General features: G+C 34.1%; 1 protein-coding gene across 1 annotated transcript in view; it reads right to left on the bottom strand.

Moving 5' to 3' along the window:
* Positions 1–21226, bottom strand: part of STRN3 (striatin, calmodulin binding protein 3) — a 47692-nt gene extending 26466 nt beyond the window's left edge. The window contains exons 1-7 of the mRNA XM_009577613.1: positions 21126–21226; positions 16000–16073; positions 14453–14534; positions 13970–14149; positions 13361–13493; positions 11513–11654; positions 5769–5879 (exon numbers count right to left, since the gene is read on the bottom strand). Coding sequence (XP_009575908.1) covers positions 5769–5879; positions 11513–11654; positions 13361–13493; positions 13970–14149; positions 14453–14534; positions 16000–16073; positions 21126–21154 — 751 coding nt within the window. The 5' untranslated portion in view covers positions 21155–21226. The remainder of the gene's footprint in view (positions 1–5768; positions 5880–11512; positions 11655–13360; positions 13494–13969; positions 14150–14452; positions 14535–15999; positions 16074–21125) is intronic.
* Between the last annotated feature and the right edge of the window lie 759 nt (positions 21227–21985).

Genomic DNA, 21985 nt, shown 5'->3' with positions numbered 1-21985 from the left:
CCACGTTGCATGTCAAAAAGTCAAGCTTCAATCATAAAGTGAAATTTCAGTGACACAATCTCTTTAAAGAAAATGATCCACAATGATGCAAGACATAACCAGCTTTTAATCAATAAAAGAGTTCCTTCCCGGGACTGCAGGCAGCTATATTGTAGAACATTTAAAATAAAAAACCCACCACCCCGCCCCCAAAAACTATGCTTTTAAACTTGCTAAAATGTAAGTGTTTACTATCTTTAAAAGGGCATATTAGAACTTAAATAATTTTTAAATATGTCCATTTTTTAGTAATGTAAGCATTAGCAAACAATTTCTTATACTCTGAGGTGACATGTACCACTTTTATTAAAAGGAAATCAAAACTAAACCAAAACCTTCATTCTCAAAAAAGTAAATGGTAAACACTATAATTACAGATGACTTATCAAAAGCAGAACTGTTCATTTAAACAGTTAAACACTAAAAGACACTCAAATAATATCTGATCATTTTAATTTTTAGATCTTACTGACAAAAGATGGTTAAAATTTATGTGTTTAAAAATAAATATCCATAAATAATTGAATTCTCTGGAGGTAACAGAGAATTCTCTGGAGAATGGGGATGACAATGAAAAACATTTCTGGAAGTAGAATCATAGCAAAAGTACACCACGCAGAGAGAGATCCTATATAACTATTCTCATTAATACTTGCAAAACATTTTCCTTTTGCCAAATAGTAAAGAACACCCTATACTTTTTTTTCTGCGCTTCTGACATTTTTCTTTCTTTCTTTTATGGAACACTTAGTATTCCAATTAAATCTACGAAGGCTGCTACCTAGAAGTTGTTTGAGAATAAAAATGGCTTCCAAAAGTTTCTCTTATGCAACAGAACAGATTTCTTGAGTGGTTAAGTTTCATTTCTCTCTCATGTAGAAGCTAGTCTGGAAACCTGTGATCTCAGCAAATGAAGTGAGTGTAAAATAATAAAAATAAGGAATATCTCTTTTGCGCCAACACTTTTTTTCTAATAGCCACTAGACTGATCGGATTTCATTTCAAAGGTATGATCCCTAATTGCAGTCAGCAGATCAGATCTCACATAAAAAAAGTAATTCTTAAAACAGCCAGGTCTTTACCATACAGACCACAAAGCTTCCTTTTGTCTTTATTCCAGTTGGCCGTCAGTGAGCCACCAGCAGCAGATACATTCTTGAAGATATTACAGAGCAATCAATAAGTGATATGATAAAAGTCATGACTGGTACCCAAACTGTCTACTTTAATATACCCTTTGCTTTCCAGAAGAAAACGCATTTGTCTTCTCCAAGTCGATATGCATGAACACATGGATGGAAAAATGCCAAAAATGGCTTATAAACTCCTATTCACATCCAAACTGAAAGCATCTTTTGGAGGTGCTTTCACACCAAACGTATGGGCATGAGAAGTTTGTCTCAGAGCACACTCAGAAGTAACTAGAAGTGGCCCCCCTGGTCTGCTACCTTGAACCAGCCAGTCATTTAGTATGCCACTGATTAGGGGACTGTCAGCCTTGCCTTTTAATGTTTTCCAGTATGTTTATTCACTTCTTGCCCTTCAGGCATAACCTCAGAACAGCCCTCAATCCATCATACAATACAGAGAGAAACTTCTTTCTGAAGTTTACAAAAGAGCAGCTGCTGTTTCCAACAACTTCTCTGTATTTCATGCTGAAAAATGTCAATAATCAAGATTGTGCCACCACCACAGAAGATTGTGCAGACTTCTGCTTTCAAATAAGTGCAAGTGTACCTTCATATAATTGTTGATGTATTTTAAATGTTACAAAGATATTTTTAAGGGTAAGAATGTGCTGTCTCTGCATAAGGCCCAATCTGGATGACTCTGTTTTATCCTCAAAAAAAAGACCAGAACAACAACAAAAAAACCCCAAAAGAAACAAACAAAAATCAGTAAAAAATCAGAACCTCTTATGAACAAAAGCAAAACACCTACAATCCCATCTCAGTGTATCCTCCTTGACAGATCTAAAGTGAAAAAGGTAATTGAATATTCAGGGCTGAAAACTTGTAGTCTGAGAAGCCGAAGTCTGAGAAACCGTAAGCAGATTTCTATTAGCTCCAAGATGTAATAGCCCAAGTCCAAATATAACACAGGGGTCCTTCTACATCAACAGGTGATGCTAATGAAGATGCTAAAATCCAAATCTGTTTTCATGCCTATCACCTATTACACTGTATTCCTAGAAACCAAGGCTTACAAAGTAATTGGGACAGATACTGTTTCATAAATACAGAACAATTAGATTGAGGGAAAGGAGCAGGAAAGTAAAAAATTAGAGAAGTTTCAAGGAAACTAAGGAAAAATCAGTAAAATGAACTTCATTTTAACAGTGATGTACACATACAATTGAAGATGGGAAAACTAGCTTTCAAATTGCTGAGAACACATTACTCTGTCCTGATGGTATGAAATGAGATATGCATCATCTCCACTATTATGTTCTGAAAATGTGACGGACTATATCTGAAAAACAGACATCCCCTGATTTACCTGCCAAAACTGATCTTATCAAACTTGGGCAAGAAACTGCCCTTAAATTCAGCATATTACTGTAAACGGTAAGCCTGGTTTTGTAGAAATCAAACCTAACTCCTTATCTATTTATCACAATGAAGTCCAGAATAGGTTGTGGTTGATTTGTGTATTTTTATTTTTTTTAATATAAGAACTCTTCAGTAAACAGGTTTTGGGTTATTTTACAGCTGATATTATAAAGGCAATTAAAGTGTGTGGGGGGTTTTGGTTTGATGTTTGTTTTTTTTTAAAGATCCTTTCATAAGAAAGCAGTATTTCCACATAACATGGTGACTATCATGACAGAGAAGAAAAAAAAAAAAAAGACAAAAGAGCAAGTATTACATTATGAAAACATACGTGCTGACAGAAGATGACCTAAATTAAGGTGTTCCACCCAAAAGAAAACATATAAATGCAGACTACAGAAGTATCAAAATAGAATCAAATCTACTTCTGTTTACTTATTTATCTCTACGTTTGGAATGAAAGTTACCATGCCTGGGCCAGGGCTATGAAGACCCTGTTATGAAGACAACAGTCTAAATGCAGATTATGGTAGTTACTAGATGCACATCTAACAAAAGAACCCATTAGAATGTGTGCCCTATTATGCTGTCCTCAAAGTATTGCAAGGGGTGATAGTCAATGCAAATTTATTTGATCTTTATGATGATTATATACTGCCATGCATATAAATTCTGATATTGCTCGAAATAAATTCTCATAAAAGTCTGACAATACACTGAAGAGCAAAGTAAGAGATGAATATTCAGAATGAAGTCCATGAATGATCAGACATGAGAAGTAGGAATAAAGGCGGCCTTCAACACTATTTTCAGTCTCAGAATGTTAAAAAAGCTGAGAAAAAGTCTACGAATTAAATCAACAGAATTTAAACAAACCTGTCCAACCTTAAATGCGTATTTTCACTGTGTGTGGAGTTGTCTCATTCAATTAGCTCAGCGATTTAGAGGCCAATTTTTAAATCAGAAACTATCACGAGCATGATATAAGTGCAGAATCCCACAAACCACCCTGTGAGACTATCTACATGAGCTCTGGTTTCCCAAAGAAGTATTTAAACCTTAAACCCCAAAAGTCTAAACAGGGACTTACGTAACCTCACAGCATTGTGACACACAGTTGTCTCCTAAATATTCTCTTATGTGAACATCAGCAGGTTTCAAAATGACTTTAGATGAAGAAAATACTTCTTTAAGTTTTGATAGCGGAACACACATTGTCAAAAGACAATATACACCAAATAATATCTGATGGCCAACACGTCACGCCATTCATGGTACAAAACTTAATATTATACTGTTTGCGGCAACTGCAGGAAAGCAGACAGGAAGGAAAGTTTGACAATAATGTTGCAAAGTTAAATTTTGCAACTGGACATTTCAGATAGAATAATTACTATTTATTTTAAATAATGGTTACAACCTATTTAATCAGCAATGTAGAGCATTAAAATGCCAGTTTTTGACAAAGTAGTTATTTTTGATAGGTGAGAATTATGCTCCTCTTTTGCAAATTTTAAGATTTACAGATGGAAAACTAGAAAGATGATAGAAATTCTTGATTGCATAGCAGCCAAGGAAAAGACAAGCACCGGAAAGAGAAATACTTTCTAGACAAGCCAAAATAATGCCACTAAAACAAATTCGGAGGCCTGAGAAGAGTTTTTCATAGAATTTATAATCCTAGAACAACACTACCTGTCCCTGTTTTACAGCTGCTTACCTTGCACAAGCCAAAAAGTAGAAACTAACTGGTCTGGTGGGTGCAAAAAGATTAGAATCGAAACAAAAGTACAAGATCAGACATGAGATCATGAACTTTCTGTATGTGACAACGTAACGGGACAATTTTTGAGATAGAAATATAAAAATCCCCTAAATAATTACTTTCTTTTTTCCCCAGAATTCAAAAAATTTGCTGTTATTTCGCAGCCATTGTGCTTCCAAAAGTCTAAAATGTGAAGTTTAATAAGAAAATTTCAAATAAAAGAAGTCCATTTTAGTATTAAAAGGAAGTTTCTAACTCTACAAAATACTTCATATGAATTCGGTGTCAACTGCTGATTTACATGTTAAATGAGGATACCCATTAGCACCCAGATTACTACTGTAAGTTCTAATAAAACCAAAGACTAGCTAAAAATCTTTACTTCAAAGTTTTTATATTTGTGTGTGTACGTGCGAGTCACGCAAAATTGCTGAAAAAACAATCAACATGTGCTAACTGAATTTTAGTTTGTTAGATGTTACAAAGTAAATTCAAATCTTAATAATTACAGAATTCTTCATGAAGTGTTATATTTTAATATCACTTGATTTAGTTAGTACATTCACACAATTTTTCAAACCAAGGGAAAAAATAATTTTTACTAAATATTGCCAGAAACTGTTATAATATACTTCCAAAACAAAAACACTGCTATCAAGGGAGCTTCTCTAGTGACATTGATTTAATAACACTTTCTTCACTAAGTACTTTGTATAGTTGATGACGTAAGTTACAAAAGCATTTGTACCAGGTATTTCAATATTGAAGTTTGGTTTAACTCACATAGTTCAAATAGATCTGAAAACTCTTAAAGACGTGTCAACCAAAATGTGGTAACAGCACAGAAAAGTGAAGGGCACCATAAAATAAAGATTATATCCTAAACAAAGCCACAAAAAAGTTTGTATTTACATTACAGGCATTTTTTTATTCTCATTGCCTTAGATTGTAAAAATAATTACAAGCCCATAAATAGCAATTATAGCTTGATTCAAGCTCATGTTAAGAAACACAAAAACCCAACAAAAAAACCACCCATAACAATACCACAGTATTATACCTTAAGAAGCAGATAAAGCTTGTATTCTTCAGAAAACTTCTCAGAGTAGGAATATCCTCAAATGCCAGATGTTCATTATTTTTACACTCACATTTCAAACCATTTAGCTCTCTTTATCTATTTAATCTTAAATTTTTATGTGTTTTCAACATTTCTCATCTAGGAAATGGCTATCAAAGGTTTTGACATATTCACATTCAGCAGGTAGAAAGTTAAAGTTGGTTGCCCCCGTTACAGAAAATGATGCTTAATGAAAAAAAAAAACAACAAAACAGAACTTGTGAGAAAAAACATCTTCTATATAGATAGGCAGAAAAAGCGTTGCATTACAAGATTCAGAATCTGCACTTACTCTTTACCCCTTTCTTCCCCTTTCGTTCCTTCTTGTACTGTTCCTTCAGTTTACTTATTAGTCCCTGGTCTACATCCCAAACCTCAGCAGTTGGGGACAGGTCATCTTTGTCTACATGCAGCATATTATTAAAAGAAAAAAAATCAGCAATTGGCAATGCAAGCTGTTGGCGATTTACTATCATAGCTGTGTAAGAGCATTAATAAAAGTTCTTAATAAATCTTTACTTTAAAGGTGCAGTCTCAGTTTTAAGTTTACAAAATACTAAGTCTCATTTCATACAGTTTTCCAAGGCACTGTATAATATCAGTTACATATTTGAAAATTGTATGTTAATTTGTTACTAAGGAGCAAACAAATTAAGCTTCATAAGTAATTGTTTATGTTAGATACTTCAAAATACATAAAAATTCATTGGTGTTCAGAAACGATTACTGCATCTTTAGAAAGACAGTGTTAAAAAATTATTCAGCCAGTGTTGAATAAGCAAATAAAAGTATTCATGCTATATCACTCATGAAAATGCAAGCTGAGTAAGTCAGTGCCAGTTTATTCATGAAGACCACCATGCATCCTCTCGCACTCATTCTACATGCACAAGGAAGAAACCTTGGTCCTACATATAACCAGAGAAACAAGTCTATAAATACAGCTTTTTGATGAAAAGATGATGAAAACTAATTCGCGTAGGTGAATAAATTGACATCCCACTGCATTCCAGCAATTAAATTATAATGAGCAGAAATACAACATTCCACAGTAGTTTCAGAAGACATATCTTTTTCTGTTTGACAAATATTGCAGTTAATTATTCTCCAAGAAAAGTCAAGTGTCCACTTTTCTAAACTATCCATCTTAAATATTTCTGGAAACATAGAATTAGTGAAAGGATAAACTTGTTTCTAAGACAGGGTAAATGTAACAATTGCAGAAGGACTTTTAGCAAAAGACAACTAGGCAGCCAAATTTGGTTTGTGTGCCAGTTAAGCTTATGCTCACAAATTCTTTAGACATAAAATAATAAACCTAAGTTCCTCATTTCCCAACTTCCAATCATACCTACGATAGCAGTGTTTTCATAAACCAGCAATTTTTGAAGTTATAACCATTACAGTCATAGAAGTGCACAAGAGGAAGAGCCACACACAGCAGAGACAAAGAAACATGCATTTAGCATGCAAACCAGCAGGAGTTATTCCAAGTACACATTTCATGACAAAACACGACAACGAATGAGAAGATATCCTAGGATATTGATGCATCTACCAAAAGACCATCATTCAAGTAGGGCCAATCAAGGACAAAGAGAAACAATCTTGATCAAAGAGGTGGAATATAGAAATGATCAAAGGGTGGGGAAGGCACGAAACAGGAAGCATAATGGTAAAGTCCCCTGAGCTGTCCACAAAGAACTGTGGAGAGGGGAATGGAACAATGACATCCTACACCAAACTGCAGCTACAACTACCAAACTGCAAACACAAAGACCTCAATCTTTATGATCGCTGGGCCAAAACACTGACAGAGACGAATAGTGATTAGTCAGGAAATACAAGAGGCACAGAAAGATAAGTCAGAGAATATGCCCAACCAAAAGAGGAAGGAAATTAGGGAAAACAACAAAAAAAACCCCCTAAAACCCAATGAAAGAGAATTTGTTTAAGAACAAATTAAAATAAAAAAAAAATATCCAAAGCACCATTAATAAAAGGAAAATAATGAGCGAGGTTGCAGCGTTGCAGAGAAGGATTCGGGAATTAAACTGAACCAGAAGCTGAACATACAAAACAGCAATGTAATGCTGTTGTAAAAAAAAAAAAAAAGCCACAACAGAACTGTCATTCTGGTATGTTTTAAAAGGTGTGGTGTATTAAAGCAGGAGTAGTCCACATAATTCAGTGATGGTGATGACAAAATTGAAGTAACATGCCGAGCCTGTGTCCTACACTAGAAGTTTAGAAAATTTCTGTAGATTGCAAAACAAACAGGGCAGTTAGATATCAAGACAAAGAATTTGAAGGACCTGGGCTCATTGAATCAACAGAGAACAGGAAAAACGTAAGCCTGCAAACATAAATACTCAAAAACAATGCTATCGGCTGCTGAAATGTAGGTCATAAACAGAAAACTAGATAAAACACTAACTCTGTTAACCAGAGAGGCTGTGAAATGAATTTCAATGAAGATTTTTAGGAAAACCCAGCAGCATTTCTCTCAGGTATGCCTAGATATACTTAGCTATTTCAGAACAGAGCCATGTAACTAGAAGACTTCCATAATTCCCTCCAAGTAGTGAACTTCTTCAAATGGCCTGCAGTGTTTATAACCAACACTAAACTGACATCAGGACCGTGCAGAGGATCCAGGATGCCCGCTAGTCAATACCAGTTAGTGGAGAAAGGATTTTTTTTTTTTTTTTTTTTAAATATTTTATTTAAAAGATGACCTAAGAGACACTGAATTCCAGTCACACTCTGCCACACAGAATTCTGGGGACAGTCAGTCATTCTCTGACTCATGGTCCATCTGTAAACAGAAATTTTGTGTTTCATGGAGAGGAGAAATTCAGTGATGAACACATAGTTAGTCATCGAAATCATAAGCAGAATAAAAAGACTACATAATACGTAATATCTGTAATATGGAACATAATATATAATAATAGGTATTCCTGTTTGCTTAAGCAAACAGAAGTTCTATATGCATCTTTTTCTTGATGATACTATATCACCACAAGGTATTTATAAACTTCTAATCTAAAAATGTACATTCATTTTTGAATGTGCTGCATAGTTTATTTAACACTGTTTGAATTTGCTCATCTTTCACTATTTTGAAGATAAGCTATTCCTAAGTAAAACATGTCGCATGACAGGACACTTTACTGTATATTAAATGAGGCACCTACAAAAAAGAATGTGTTCATAAAAAGCCATATTATAGGAAGGAAAAAAAGGCAACCCAAACTTCCACGCTCGGTGGCTGGTTTGCAAAAGTCTCCAATAGCAAAACCTTAACTATCAAATTTGGCGATGAAATATTTTAACATATCTGAAGTTAGACCTACAGATAATACTTAGACGATTAAGTATTGAAAGTAATAATAAAACAAAACTCAGCAATAGGTTTAGAGCCTAAACATCAGAAGTTTGGTTTCCAAATACTAAATAAAAGCATTATAAAGAAATACACATGTAAACATCTACATTTTTTTCAGAGAGCCTAAATCTTTGCAAGAGTACGAAGTGATAGAAGGATGCCAATGACAGGAAAACTAAAACAGAAAGAAAAAAAAAGCTGAGAAGAAAACGGAACAGAGCAACTATTTACATTACAAAGATAAGAAAAATATGAATGATAACTGAAATACTAAAGTTGATGGTTGATGCAATTGTTTAGAACATAATGGCAAGTATTCATTTAAATGAAGTTCCCCATAAAAAAAAAATAAATAAATGGATGGACCTAGAGATTTCAAGTAGTAACAGTTTCACAAAGTTAAAAATAATGTGACAGGCTAAAATAAATTGGTTTAGGCAATGTATTATGTTATTTTAGAAGGTGCGACAATATTTGAAATGTTATTTTTGATAGGTAATAAAGCAGCATTGACTTTAAATATTTCAAATTTACACACTGATCTTTAAAAAAGTGACACTTAACCCCAAGACCTGAGAGATTGTATCCTTAAACATCCACTTAACCCCAAGACCTGAGAGATTGTATCCTTAAACATCCACTTGACATACTATCAAAAAAGCATTGCTACTACAGCTGGAAGTATGTCTTCTAACTCATTTAAATAGTAAGTTAGTACAAAATATACAACAGGCTTATGGATATTGTCTTCATATGGCAAAACTCAGAACACATACTTTTTAAAATGAAAGTAGGTTTATGTTTATTTCCTCCTCCCCACTTCCTTGCCTCAGACATGAGCATTCTGGTAACAATAGAATTACTGCAGTTAAACCAGATGTCACAAAAAAGCAGTCACAAGTGTATACAAACTCCCAAAATGCTCTGCCTCACTTTTGCTATGGGTTCACTTAAACTGTAATAAAAGACATTCAAACTGTTCTCTGAAAAGTGTGGTGGGTCAATTTGACTTTTAAAATAAGATTTTTAAATTTTATTGTATTTTATTTTTAAGTTTGGGACAGCAACTGAACTGCTTGAAAACAAGTTTGAAAAAATTTAACTTGCAAAGTCAGCATTGCAAATAAATCAGAATCCCCCCCATTCTGGGTAACTACCTGAGAAGACGACAAAGATAACACACTGGAAAGTAATCTTGAAAAGCAATGACTTGGAATTTCAATGGACAAGCTAGTTCAGTAAGTTTCAGCAGTCTGCTGTGAAAAAATGGATAAATCTTTGACTGCATGAATTACAGTAGCTGTCTTTCCTTCTATATACAATAGTGGTACGACTGATGCTAGTACCAGAACTTTCTGCACCACTATACATTTGAAGGGATGTTGCAAACAAAGTAAAAAACTTGGCTTCAGAGCCTATGAGACGTCTTATACCAAGAGACTTGCCTGTTTGGCTAAATAAAAAGATGACCAAGAAACTAACCAAATAACATTGCCTTCAAAGGGGAACAACACCAAGCAACTCAAATGCTTCTAACAGGTAGACAAGTATTACCAAAACTAAAGGTAACAGTTTGTCCGGCTTCATCTTCCAACTAGAAATAAGACTGAGTTTTAAAAATAAAGGTGACTAACCCTTTGATACTAATTTCCAGAGAGGAATGCTTTCTAATCCTTGGTACCTTCAAAATCAAAACTGGACGATTTTCCTGGAAGATGTGCCAGTATTTTGATTTCTGTAGACCTTTATATTCTGTTTGCTCACAGAGGTGTTTATCTAAGTATGACAAATTCATTGTCTCAATGACAAAATGGTAAGTGAGATGATCTAGTGGCACTTTTTGGCCTTACAATGAAAGACTTGCAGTATGTAACCACAAAACTGCTTGTAGCACAGTTCAGAAACTAAGATGGTCAATTTCCCATTTCAAGGCAGATGTGAATTACTTGGTTCATTAGTCTTTCTCTTACCCAAATTCTCTCCGTCTTTCAATTTCTTCCTTTGAAACATGTAAGCTCCAGGAGTTTCACTTAGCATATTTTGTTTCACATCAAATTAGTAACCTACTTAATTTTATTATCTACTCTAAAATTAAAATAAATAAATAAAAAGTTGGGCAAATACAGAAGTATTTTTTGATTCTACTAATGCAAGCCACATTAGCAATAACATCTAAAAATCCCAGCCAGAAAAACTAAATATACTAATTGCCCATTTTTACAAGTACACCAAAGAAATTCATTTAATTTGAGCACAAAAAGTTTAAAGCTCCTGATCAGAAACAAACAGGGAAGGAAAAAAAAAAAAAAAAAAAATCCAGATTTGAAAGCAAATTTAATTCAGGTATAAAAACATTCAAAATCCTAGCTTTTCTTATTCAAGAAAGAAAATACTCTCTTCTTTTAGTTTCGGAATCAAAACCTGAAACAAATGTAACTACAATGGTATTTGTGGCAACTGCAACAGCATATATATATCTATATATATCTGAAAGTTTCAGCTTCCAATACGCTATTATCTAAGCATCAGCATTTGATCACCACAATCATCCACACAGCCACACCATCTTAGTAGGTATTGCAACACTTATGTACTATCATGAACAAGTATTCTTCTATTTCTAAATGCTTTTGTTAGCATCTTACCCCACTCTGTTCCATCTCCTGAACTTCGAGCTTCTCCAGCTCCCTCACCATCTTCAGCTGTCACTAAAAAATCAAATTCTTTCAAAGCTTCTTCAGTATCGGGGTCATCTGTAAGGTCAGCAGCTAAACCTTCATTACCAATCTGCAAGCAGATAAACATTTTTGTGCATTTGAATCATGAACAGTTTTTTCTACTCAAATATTTAGGTTAGAAGTGATATAGATTACTCTCACTGATTAGCTCAGCTTGACGAGTCTTACTTGGTTGCAGGGGAAAACATTTTTCAGTGTGAAATGCAGAAAAAGACACTTAGATGTAGTCAGATCTAGAGCTGCTTATAAAAAAAAAAAAAGCAAGCAGCACAGTCTAGTGATCATTAGGAAATGAAAAGAATACTGACACTAAGTTTAGCAACAAAAACAATCCCATACATTCCAGTCTTCATTTTTTATTTAAAACATATCAGTTGGAAAATTTTGTTGATTTTCTTGCAGTTTCAATAGTTCTGCAGAGAAGCTTTACAAACAAACTATGTTTTCTACTGGTCCAGAAGCCTTTTTTCCAGTTCTATTTTCTATTTTGCTTTCCAGTTCTATTTAAGTGTTAAGCATAAGCTTGGAAAATACGGTGTTTTCTGAAAAGTGTCTTTTTATTAGTTCTACCACACCTTCATCTTAAACAATACAAACCATCCCCCTACGAAGGCAACAGTGAAAAGTTTTCTTTTGTTCTGCAGGTGAAGAAAATTTCCACATGGGGCTATGTTTTGTTTCTATGACTTGCACAATATTCTTACGCTTTTGCAGAAAGAGACAATTTTTACAAAGATAACTACAAGTAATCCTTCTACTTTCTATAAAAATCAAGTTTTGCCAAGAGTCAAAAAATAAGTGTAACGTCTTCATATGTGCCTGGAAATTTACTTATTAGATAATCTTTTTATCAGACTATCTACTGCCTTGGAACAAAAAAGATTTCAACCAATTGCTTGATTAATCTATGTACCAGAAGTACAAGTTAATACTGAAGATATGGTGGAAAACCCTTCCTGACAAGTCAAGTTGGGAGATTAAGACTCGTCAAGCTGAGCTAATGCTGCGAGCTATTTAAGAAAATTCAACGCAGCCAGAGGGGCCACCATGCTACAGAATACTCTACTAAGCAAAAAGTAATAAAACTGTCAGTACAATGTTCATACATCAACCTCTTTACATAAAGAAATCCCAATGACAGGGAGACTCTTCCAGTACAGGAGAAAAAGAACTAAAAAGGAACAGGTAATATAGTCTATCCTACCTAGAAAGCTGCTCACAGAATGGAAAACTAAAGAGGAAAATAAAACAGAACAAAACTTAATTGAACCTTAAACAGAAGGTTACTGGAGACAAGTCTCTGCCAGGTTCTTAACATATTTAGTAAAAAGCTGCATAAAAGGAAGAATTAAACACGTATTTGGCATGGAACTGATTTTTTTTTTCCCATTACATAATTTAGCTTCTTCTAAGGAATTGTCCTTACCTTCTCCAAAATTCAGAAAGTATGCACACTGTATTGTGCTACATTTGCCTCATAAAAGGACTCAAAGTATGCTGAGAAGCTGAGATGGCCACACCTCTTTCAGCAATTAATTCCCATTGGCAAACAGGTTGCTTGGTTGTTTTCAAGGTAATATTTTAACTAAACCACCAAATTTACCAGTAACGCACCTGCTTACAATCCATTCAGATAACAAAGGTACAACAACAAACATTTTAACAAGACATTTTTATCATCACCTGGAAAAAAAAGATCTCCCTTTTTAGAGGGGATTTCAGATCTATATAAAAAAAAATTTAAAAGTCTTTTACTTTGTGTTTCTTATTTATCCTGTGCTTTTCTTTTCCTTCTGCAATATCTTCTATCATGTCACTCTCTTCTTCTTCATCACTATCATCTGCATTTTCTAAGAAGTTAAATGTTTCAAGAACATCACCAGAATTCCTACATAAATAAAAACATTAACAGAGAATCCATTTTACTTGCAGAAGAGATTTTAGAAGATTAATCAGATTAATTGCTATTTAACAGCTTAAGAGCTTTAAAACTAGCAAAACAAGAAGAAATGGTTTTATGAAGAAGTTCTACAGCTGCCTAATTCCTTATTATAAAAGCACCACTCAACAGAATCTTTCCTTAAAATAACAACTCCAAAGAGGTTATATGACATAAATTTGACTTCAATACACTATATGTTTTCCTGTGCATAATATATATGTATAATATATATGTATGTAATATAGATACATATGTTCCTATGTATAATCAATTTCAGTTGAATTCATAAGCATTTCTAGTCAGCTACACTCACAAGTGTTCAGAGACTCTAGAGTTGAAAGTTCAATGTGAACTGACCAGTACATACCAATGACTAAGTAAAACATACTTAAACTTTATGCATTTCTTATTTCTTCACTTACCTTTTGATTTCCTGTCCCTTTTGTTTTGATGAAGGAGATTCAACCCCATTGAGGATCTGTTCTAAGTTCTTTGTCTCTACTGAACCATTTGGTTCTGAATTGGAGAGCCCAAGCAAAGACCTTACCCGCTGGGAGCGTACATCCAATATTGTATCTGTATAACCTACTTCCTGAAGATACCTAGATGCATTAAGAGAAGAAAGAAAGGGGAAAGCATATTTGAGGGAAAAGGAAAGAAATTAGTATTGACCGTTAAAAATTAATGCCATTATTATATCACTTACGGAAAATAAGCTTCATTGCTATCCATCTCATATGGAAAACCTTACTCTATACTGCTTAAAGCTCAAGACTACGAAGTCCTGAAAAATGAACCACTACTTGCGCACCTCAGTTACTCTGTTTCATAGAGTAAACATATATACAGCTCCTCTTACTTCAGCGAAAAGTTTGAATACACCAATATTCAACAATGTTACTTACTGTCTTAGTAACTGTCTGCCTTGCTTCCAGGTCAATTGGCTATTTTGAGGTACTGCAGGAACCTCCATATCTTTGGTTTCTTCTGAAAGATACAGTGTCATAGTTGGGTGGGTTTTTTTGTTCTGTTTTAGTTGTTTTGTTTTGTTTTAAAAGATCAATGTACTTTTTAAAAAACACCAATGAAACTAAAAGCAAATCTTAAAAACAAGCTTTAAATTAGATGCAGTCTTATGCAGTGTTCTTTAACTAAAAAATATTTTTTTCTAATTCTTTGCTGAAGCATCAAGCAAATAATTTAACAGAAGAGAATCAGTTAAAAAATACTGATCCCTTACACACAGAAAAGGAACTAGAAAAATATTTAACTTGTACACAAAAGAAAACTTTGCCCTGATCAGCTGAAGTGTTACTGCTAAAAAAACAGGCTGTATCTCTTTCACAAAGCAGAGATGCTTAGAAAGCAACATGAAAAATATAGTTAAAATAAGAGAAGCAGTGACATATATCAGCATTTGGAGAAAACAAACATGTCAAGTTTAACACAAATTCCATTGGTTTACTATCAACAATTAAAATTGAGACCCACTGCACTTCTACTATGGCAGAGACTATAAAACATGGTACAAACTAATAGTTTAAGGATTTTAACATCTAACTTACACTGCTTTTAAACACATACGAAAAATCCCATCAAGCAAGAAATATGCATAATGATCTCTAGTTTCAGCTGGTTATAAAGTAGCCAAAATGTGGCACTTCTAAAGCAGAAAAACAAACAAACCCAAAAAAGGGGGGGAAAAATAAAAATATGTAGACCACAATTTTAAGGCACTTTACACAAATACAGGCCAACAGTGCAACCTCCCAAAGATCTACATTTCAAGAGAAGGCACATGCAATTCTGCTTATTAAATAGTCCAATGTTATGAAAAATGCTTTCCTCTATCTGCAATACTGTGAAGAGCAAAACTGTTATGATCACTTTATATATACATTACAAAATCAGATGTACTCCACAGTACGAATAAGGATAGCCTAATTTTTCTCTTAGGACTTTTTTCCTTGATTTAAGACAAAAACAGAAGCTCAACAACATTTTTCCCAGGCCAATGCAGTACATTTCTTTTTTCCTCATTCTTTAAAAACTAGCATCCTATAAAAGCACCAAAAACCAATGGTATTTCTTATGTTTATTCTGCACCTACGCTTTCCTTCTGGATGGATGGCACAATGGCAAAAAAAAATTAAATCCTTCAAGAAGGGGTATTATAAGAAATAATGAGAAGCAGCAGCCAAATAAGGAATTGTGTAACTTTATTTAAAGCTTTCTTCGACATTCAGAGCTCTTTCAAAAAGGGAAAGGTCAATTAATTTTTATTTTCAGATTAACCAATATTTACAATACCAAACCTTTCCAAGACATCTTCTCTATAACACACCTAAGAGGGGGTGGAGGGAATAATGAAAGCTCCAATAAATTGAACAGAGCTAATCTAGAACAGCATATAAACAAATTATACTAAAACAGGCTATTGTAAAAAGGTTACCTGATTCAAAAGTTGGCATTTTCAAGTCACCTTGGTTCAATTCTGTGCCATATTTTAATTTATGATATTTTGCCCTGAAAAGGTATGCAAGTGTTTAACAAATTAGCATACAGTGCTTTTACCAACTCAAAACATTCTATTATTCCATTTAAAACAACCATACTAACACAATACAATTTATCCAAATAAAACTGTTGTGATAATTATTGTATCATACAATTATTTCTACTCTTTCAAGAACACATATCCTTCTTACAATTATTCACAATTATCAAATAACTTTAGATGAGAGTTTAGTATGTTCTCCAAGAATATGGGTTTTTTTCATGTGTGTCAGCTACTAAGAGAACCTTTTGAAAACCAGCAGGTTCAACTATTTAGCAGAGATTATTTTTTCAGTTGTAGCACTGTCATAGCTAGCCAATCACACTACAATGAATGAAGCTCACATTTGGGATTCCTGCCTATTTGCCACCTTCAATTCCTCTCCTGCTCTGTCTTTGCTTATGATAGAGAACTTTCCCTCCGATGAACCATGTCAGAGTGCTAGATTCCCTCATCACATGTATTCTCTTACTGATTTTCTCCTCCCCATTAACTGGAGGCTCAGCTTCCAATTCCTGCTAAGTCCACCTATGCAAACATGCCTCGCTCCTTCCCATCTCCTGATCTCTGATCCCCTCACCTCTTCTTCTCCATCACTTCTTAAAAAAAAAAAAAAAAAAAAAAAAAAAATCGGTCTTGGTGATACTATTTCCATGCAGGTATGCATGAGCCTTCCAAATCTTATTCTCTACCCAAGTTGCCCATCAAAATGTCTTCAGCGCCCTTTACCTCCAGGAACATCATATGAACTACCTACACCGATATCCTGGAATTCTCTAACTTTGTCCTAGACCTTTCAAAATTTGACTTTTGCCTCATAGATTCTCTGCAAAAATACTCAAAATCTGAGGGAAAAGAGCTCAGGATGTTCTGCAGTAGAGCCAAGATGAAAGATCTCTGTAAAAATGTTAGCAGCCACATTTTAAAGAAGTCTCTATAAAATACAACTGTCTTCATAATTCTAAATTAAATATTTGATCAAAGTTTTCAGAGTAACTGAACCATATCTAGCTCCCACCAATTTTAAAGACTACTCTCAAATATGAAACTTCTTGAGAAAAGATACATAATGGAACACATGCTGGACAAAACCAAGGATTTCTAACAAATCTTCTTCTCAAATGGCTGAGGCCACTGCTACAAGTTTTTCCAAACTGAAGGTAAAAGTTAATCTCAAATGCTGCCCGATATATTTCATGGTATAGATTTTCTTCTAAATTACGGAAGTTTCTGCTAAAATTGGAATTAGGAACAGTCTCATTAACAAACTGTCAGTAGATGGCACTATTGACCCTTTATAGTAAGATAAAATCCTGCATTTCATAGCAATTACATTGTAACTAAAAAACTGTAAGGCTCCTGTGAAGGCTGGGTATTTGTGTGACCTGAATCTGACTGACTGCCAAGTAAATAGAATCGTAATTTTTAAATTTATTTGTGAATATGTTCATATTTCATCCATGCACTAGTAAGACTTTCTACTCTGGGGGCTCTCTTTAAACTGAGAGACAAAGCTTTGTTCCACATTGTAATAGGGCACCGTTCCACCAAGCTTTCCAGAGAAAGTGTACATAGTATGATTTACATGCCCTATGAAATACTGTACATTTGGGGGTGAAAAAAAAAAAAAATCAAAATGAAAATCATTACAAAATTGTGAAGTTAAATAAAGCTGATGAAATGTTTTTTGCTCAATTCATAATTGAAGCCAATAAAGCACTGTAATTGAAAAGCCAGCCTAAGTTTGTTCAATTTAGAGCTGTGGAAAATACTATTTTGGAACAGTTGTTTCATTTTGGAGTACAATTTCAAAACATTAATTAAAATTCTGCTCTAATTGTTCATTAGAGAAGATAATGATGTATCCAATCTAAAATTATACCAATGACTAGCCATTACAAATACGCCAAAATATTGCTGCATGTAATGAGATTAGCTGTCTTTCACATCTGATACTCAACTTCAATTTTACAGTAAGAAATTAATCTTATTAAATTCCAATAAACGATATATTTGCACACGTATTCCTCTCCATATTGTCACACAAACAAGTGTAATTATTACATATCTTAAAAATCACTAACAAGCTACAATGTTGTTGACAAGTCAGTGACTTTACTCCCACACACCACACAGTAACCGAATTCTACAAGAGGCATCTTTTGAAACCTTTGAGTATAGACTTGCTATTCTTTAAGTCTAGGTTTCCATGAGTGAAAAAGTAAGAGGAGGAGAAACAATACCTTAAATTGATTTAACTGCTTGCTGCTATTTAACTGTTGAATCCCACCACTCAGTTGCAAGGATATAAGCCAGCTCCAGTCCAAACCCCATGAAGTCAAAATATAGCCACAGCTTTATGATCTCAGCAAGTCTTATTAATTTAAGCACTATGCTAATGAAGCTTGGAGTAGAATGGCTCAGAGTACAAAAGAGAAGAGATCTGGCTGGATCTGCAAATCACCATAAAGGAATATCCACTAGCTACAAACAAAGAATCCCATACACAGAACTACTTAAGGCCTAATTTTATTACAAAAATTCATACAGAACTACCAAAATATTTAAGGACATTAAAATAATAAACAACATTTTACTTCTCTAAAACATTATCACACCTGTTGCACACATACTTAGAGATAAATACTAGAAATACCAAAACTATTTTCAACTACTACTGCATTTTATTTAATCTTACACACTGATGTCCTGTTTCATATGCTTTTTCTGAGAAATCACAACAGTCATCATTGTCTGAATGAGTTTGTTTCTGACTCCCTATCGTGATATTTCACTGCCTGAAACTTTTTGACAGCATCAGGGAGTGAGCAACAAGAGAAGGAGAAAGGGGGCAGTGGGGAAATCAGGTGCAACACTGAAAATTGCTGTCAACAATTTTCAGATCTGAAATTCTCAGAATTTATTTTGCTTTGGGGCTGGTTTCTTTTCATTAGTTGTGATTCTTCAGAGGAACAATGGCAAAAAAACCTTGTTTATTATCCTGAACTCTTCATTCAGTGCAACAACCAAGAAACTAACATACTATCATTCTCAGATGAGTTACTGACAACTCAGTACCTGCTTGCTTTCCTTACTCAATGCATCATACTTTTGCAATTAGAGCCCCTCAAACTACGGGGCATTTGTAGAGAAAGCTTCCTCATCGCCTCCCACACATTCACCAATCAACCCCAGAGTTTCAGTTCCTGTTCTTAGCAATCTTCATGACAATTCTGGCTGAGACTCAAGCAAGGATTTTCCTCTTGAAAATTATGCAGTGTTGGCTGGTACCCACTAGCCACAGGAACTAAAGCAAACTGTATGTTCCTGCTGTTCTGCTTCTGTTGTACATACAATTACAAGTTTCTTGCCCATCAGACAAATTTTGGAATTTGACGGGAAGTCAAACTACAAAGGCAGCTGCATTTCAGGGGGAAGTAGGAATGAGGTTTCACCAATGCCAATCATCTTCAAATTCTGCATTTGTTATTTGATGTCTTCACACTCCAGCTGTAATTAACTCCCTTTGCTTTATCTCAATAAGTAGGCAATCCTCACAGCCTTATGGTGTGCATCTGCAGGAAGTCTCTATGTGCAGCACACAGAGTTTATTATTGCCAAAATAACCAAAATGTTTTCCTTCAACTTCAGAAAGTTACTTATACCCAAGACACTTGGGTCTGCCATAACAGCACATTATTCCTTTGATATGTTCAATGTTCTTTAAAGGAAGAGTACACACACGCCAACACTTTGCATACTTTTCATCTGCCTTGAATCCAGAGTGACTTGCACATTACCAGTACGATATAGAAATGTTACTTTTAGTCTGGTTGGAAACCTTGAGTTACTTTCCATTTCAATGACAGGGCTGAATGAAGAAATAGATCCTTTCTGCCTATTACTTCACCAGAAAACACATGATGTGCTGATGCGGGTTTCTGTATGAACATATGCAGTTTTCTGAAACACCTTTATACTGGACACTTCACAGAAAGGTATGTAGCCATCCTTGCCAAAACATTAGTTTTTAATATGAAACCAACTAATCAAAGTTATTTCTGTACTAGTCACTTACTCATAGTACTAATTCATAATGTAAAATATATTTAGACATACTTACTCTTGGACAACAAACTTAAAAATGTCCAGGTGAAGCCTCACTACGCTTTGCTACAAAATTTTAAGTTTACTCTGGCAGGAATGTTCCCCTCAAATCAAAATAAACAAATAAAGCCTACCTATTTTGTTGCCTGATCCTCAAGATGTTTACACTGTCGGATTCAGCTACTTTTTAAGAGCAAGATAAAATTAAATGTAACAATTGAGTCTACTACTGAAAGTAAAGGCACATGACAAGATTATTTTCCTACTGTTTTTGCAAAATTAACTACTAATTTTGGTCAAATGAAACAGCCAGGCAACAGAAGAGCATGTAGGTTTGAAGGACATTAGCCTGCATGGACTGAATGGAATTTTAATTTTTAAAGCATTAAATTAATGCTGTGGAAAATGCTAGAAATTCTAGCATCTACCACACGAAAAAACAATACTTCAAAATGTAGTACTAACTTTTTAAGGATTCTGTTCTGCCACAAAGTATAGTTTTCATCATGCAAGACATACAAAATAGCTGTAGGGAATCAAGAGAACAGTATTCTTTATCCTTTTAAGTTTAATACCACTGAAGAGCAAGTAAAGGTATAGTAATAAGGTATAAATGTTTTTGGACCGTTTATTCTTAATTAGTATACCATTACTCTAACTCAGAAAAGGGAAACTGTCCAATTTGAACTTTCTGTGTTTAAGACACAAGTCCGAACAATTTGAAAATTATGCAACTCCTTATTATAGCAGACATTAAAGTTTATCAGAAAACATAGTGTAAAGATGACCAACCATAAAAACACTTCACATAAAGTAACTGTAAAATCAACTAGCAAAGATAGTTTACATAACGTGATGGAACTTTTAGTCTAAAGTCGTCCAGGTCATAAAAGCTGAACAATTTGTATACCTACCTTTCTTGCTTTAATGCATACTCTAACATTTTTATTCTTCTCACTAAATCTTTCTTCAAATTTTCTTGACCCTTTCTTTCCCCTTGTAAAAACGCTATCCGAGCCTGAAAACACAAAAAACCAAAAGATAACGGATTTTATTCCATTCTGTTCCCAAAACAAAACAATGAAGTCTAGCTTGGAAGGACCAAAAAAAAAAGAAGAAACTGTTTTGCATTAATCACTTCAGTCAGTCATTAACAACAAAAATATTTCTGCGCTAGAGACCAAGTATTATTTTCTGTTCATAAGTGTTGGGGGTTTTGCCTTGAAATAAAGGTATTAAAGTTAGTATAGTAACTCTAAAAGAAGACACAAACAGCAATCATATTAAACATTTTAATATATGCACACATTTTTTCCTTATGGCATTGTTAGCATGAATTCTGTTATGTATTTTCTTCCAAACCCAAAGCCATACTAAAATAGGTTTACAGCATACTTCTAAGAAATTTAGTTTTAATGACAGTATATTGAACAGATACATGAATTCAAATACACAATGTACAAATCCATTATACAGGAAACAACTATATTTTATGGATTCACATTTTACTACTGAAGATAGCTGAAGGTTAGAGTCTCATGGGAGAATTGGTTTTAGTGCTGTTCTATACGGAGAAAAATAATGCTTTTTTTTGTTTGTTTTAAAAAAAAAAAAGCATCAATCATACTACCCACCTAATTTACAAAGAAGCAATGAAGCTTCCTACTTGCCTGCTAACCTAGTAGATAACAAGAAATTCAGTAGGACATACAAGCTATCTCAACTAGTGGAAAAGGTCTACTGGAAAAATTTAATGTAGTTGAAAAATAAAGGT

This window comes from Fulmarus glacialis, unplaced genomic scaffold (genome assembly GCF_000690835.1).
Source record: "Fulmarus glacialis isolate BGI_N327 unplaced genomic scaffold, ASM69083v1 scaffold28615, whole genome shotgun sequence".
Taxonomy (NCBI): Eukaryota; Metazoa; Chordata; class Aves; order Procellariiformes; family Procellariidae; genus Fulmarus; species Fulmarus glacialis.
Note: the sequence above shows the minus strand (reverse complement) of the source record. Positions and strands in the feature narration are given on the sequence as shown.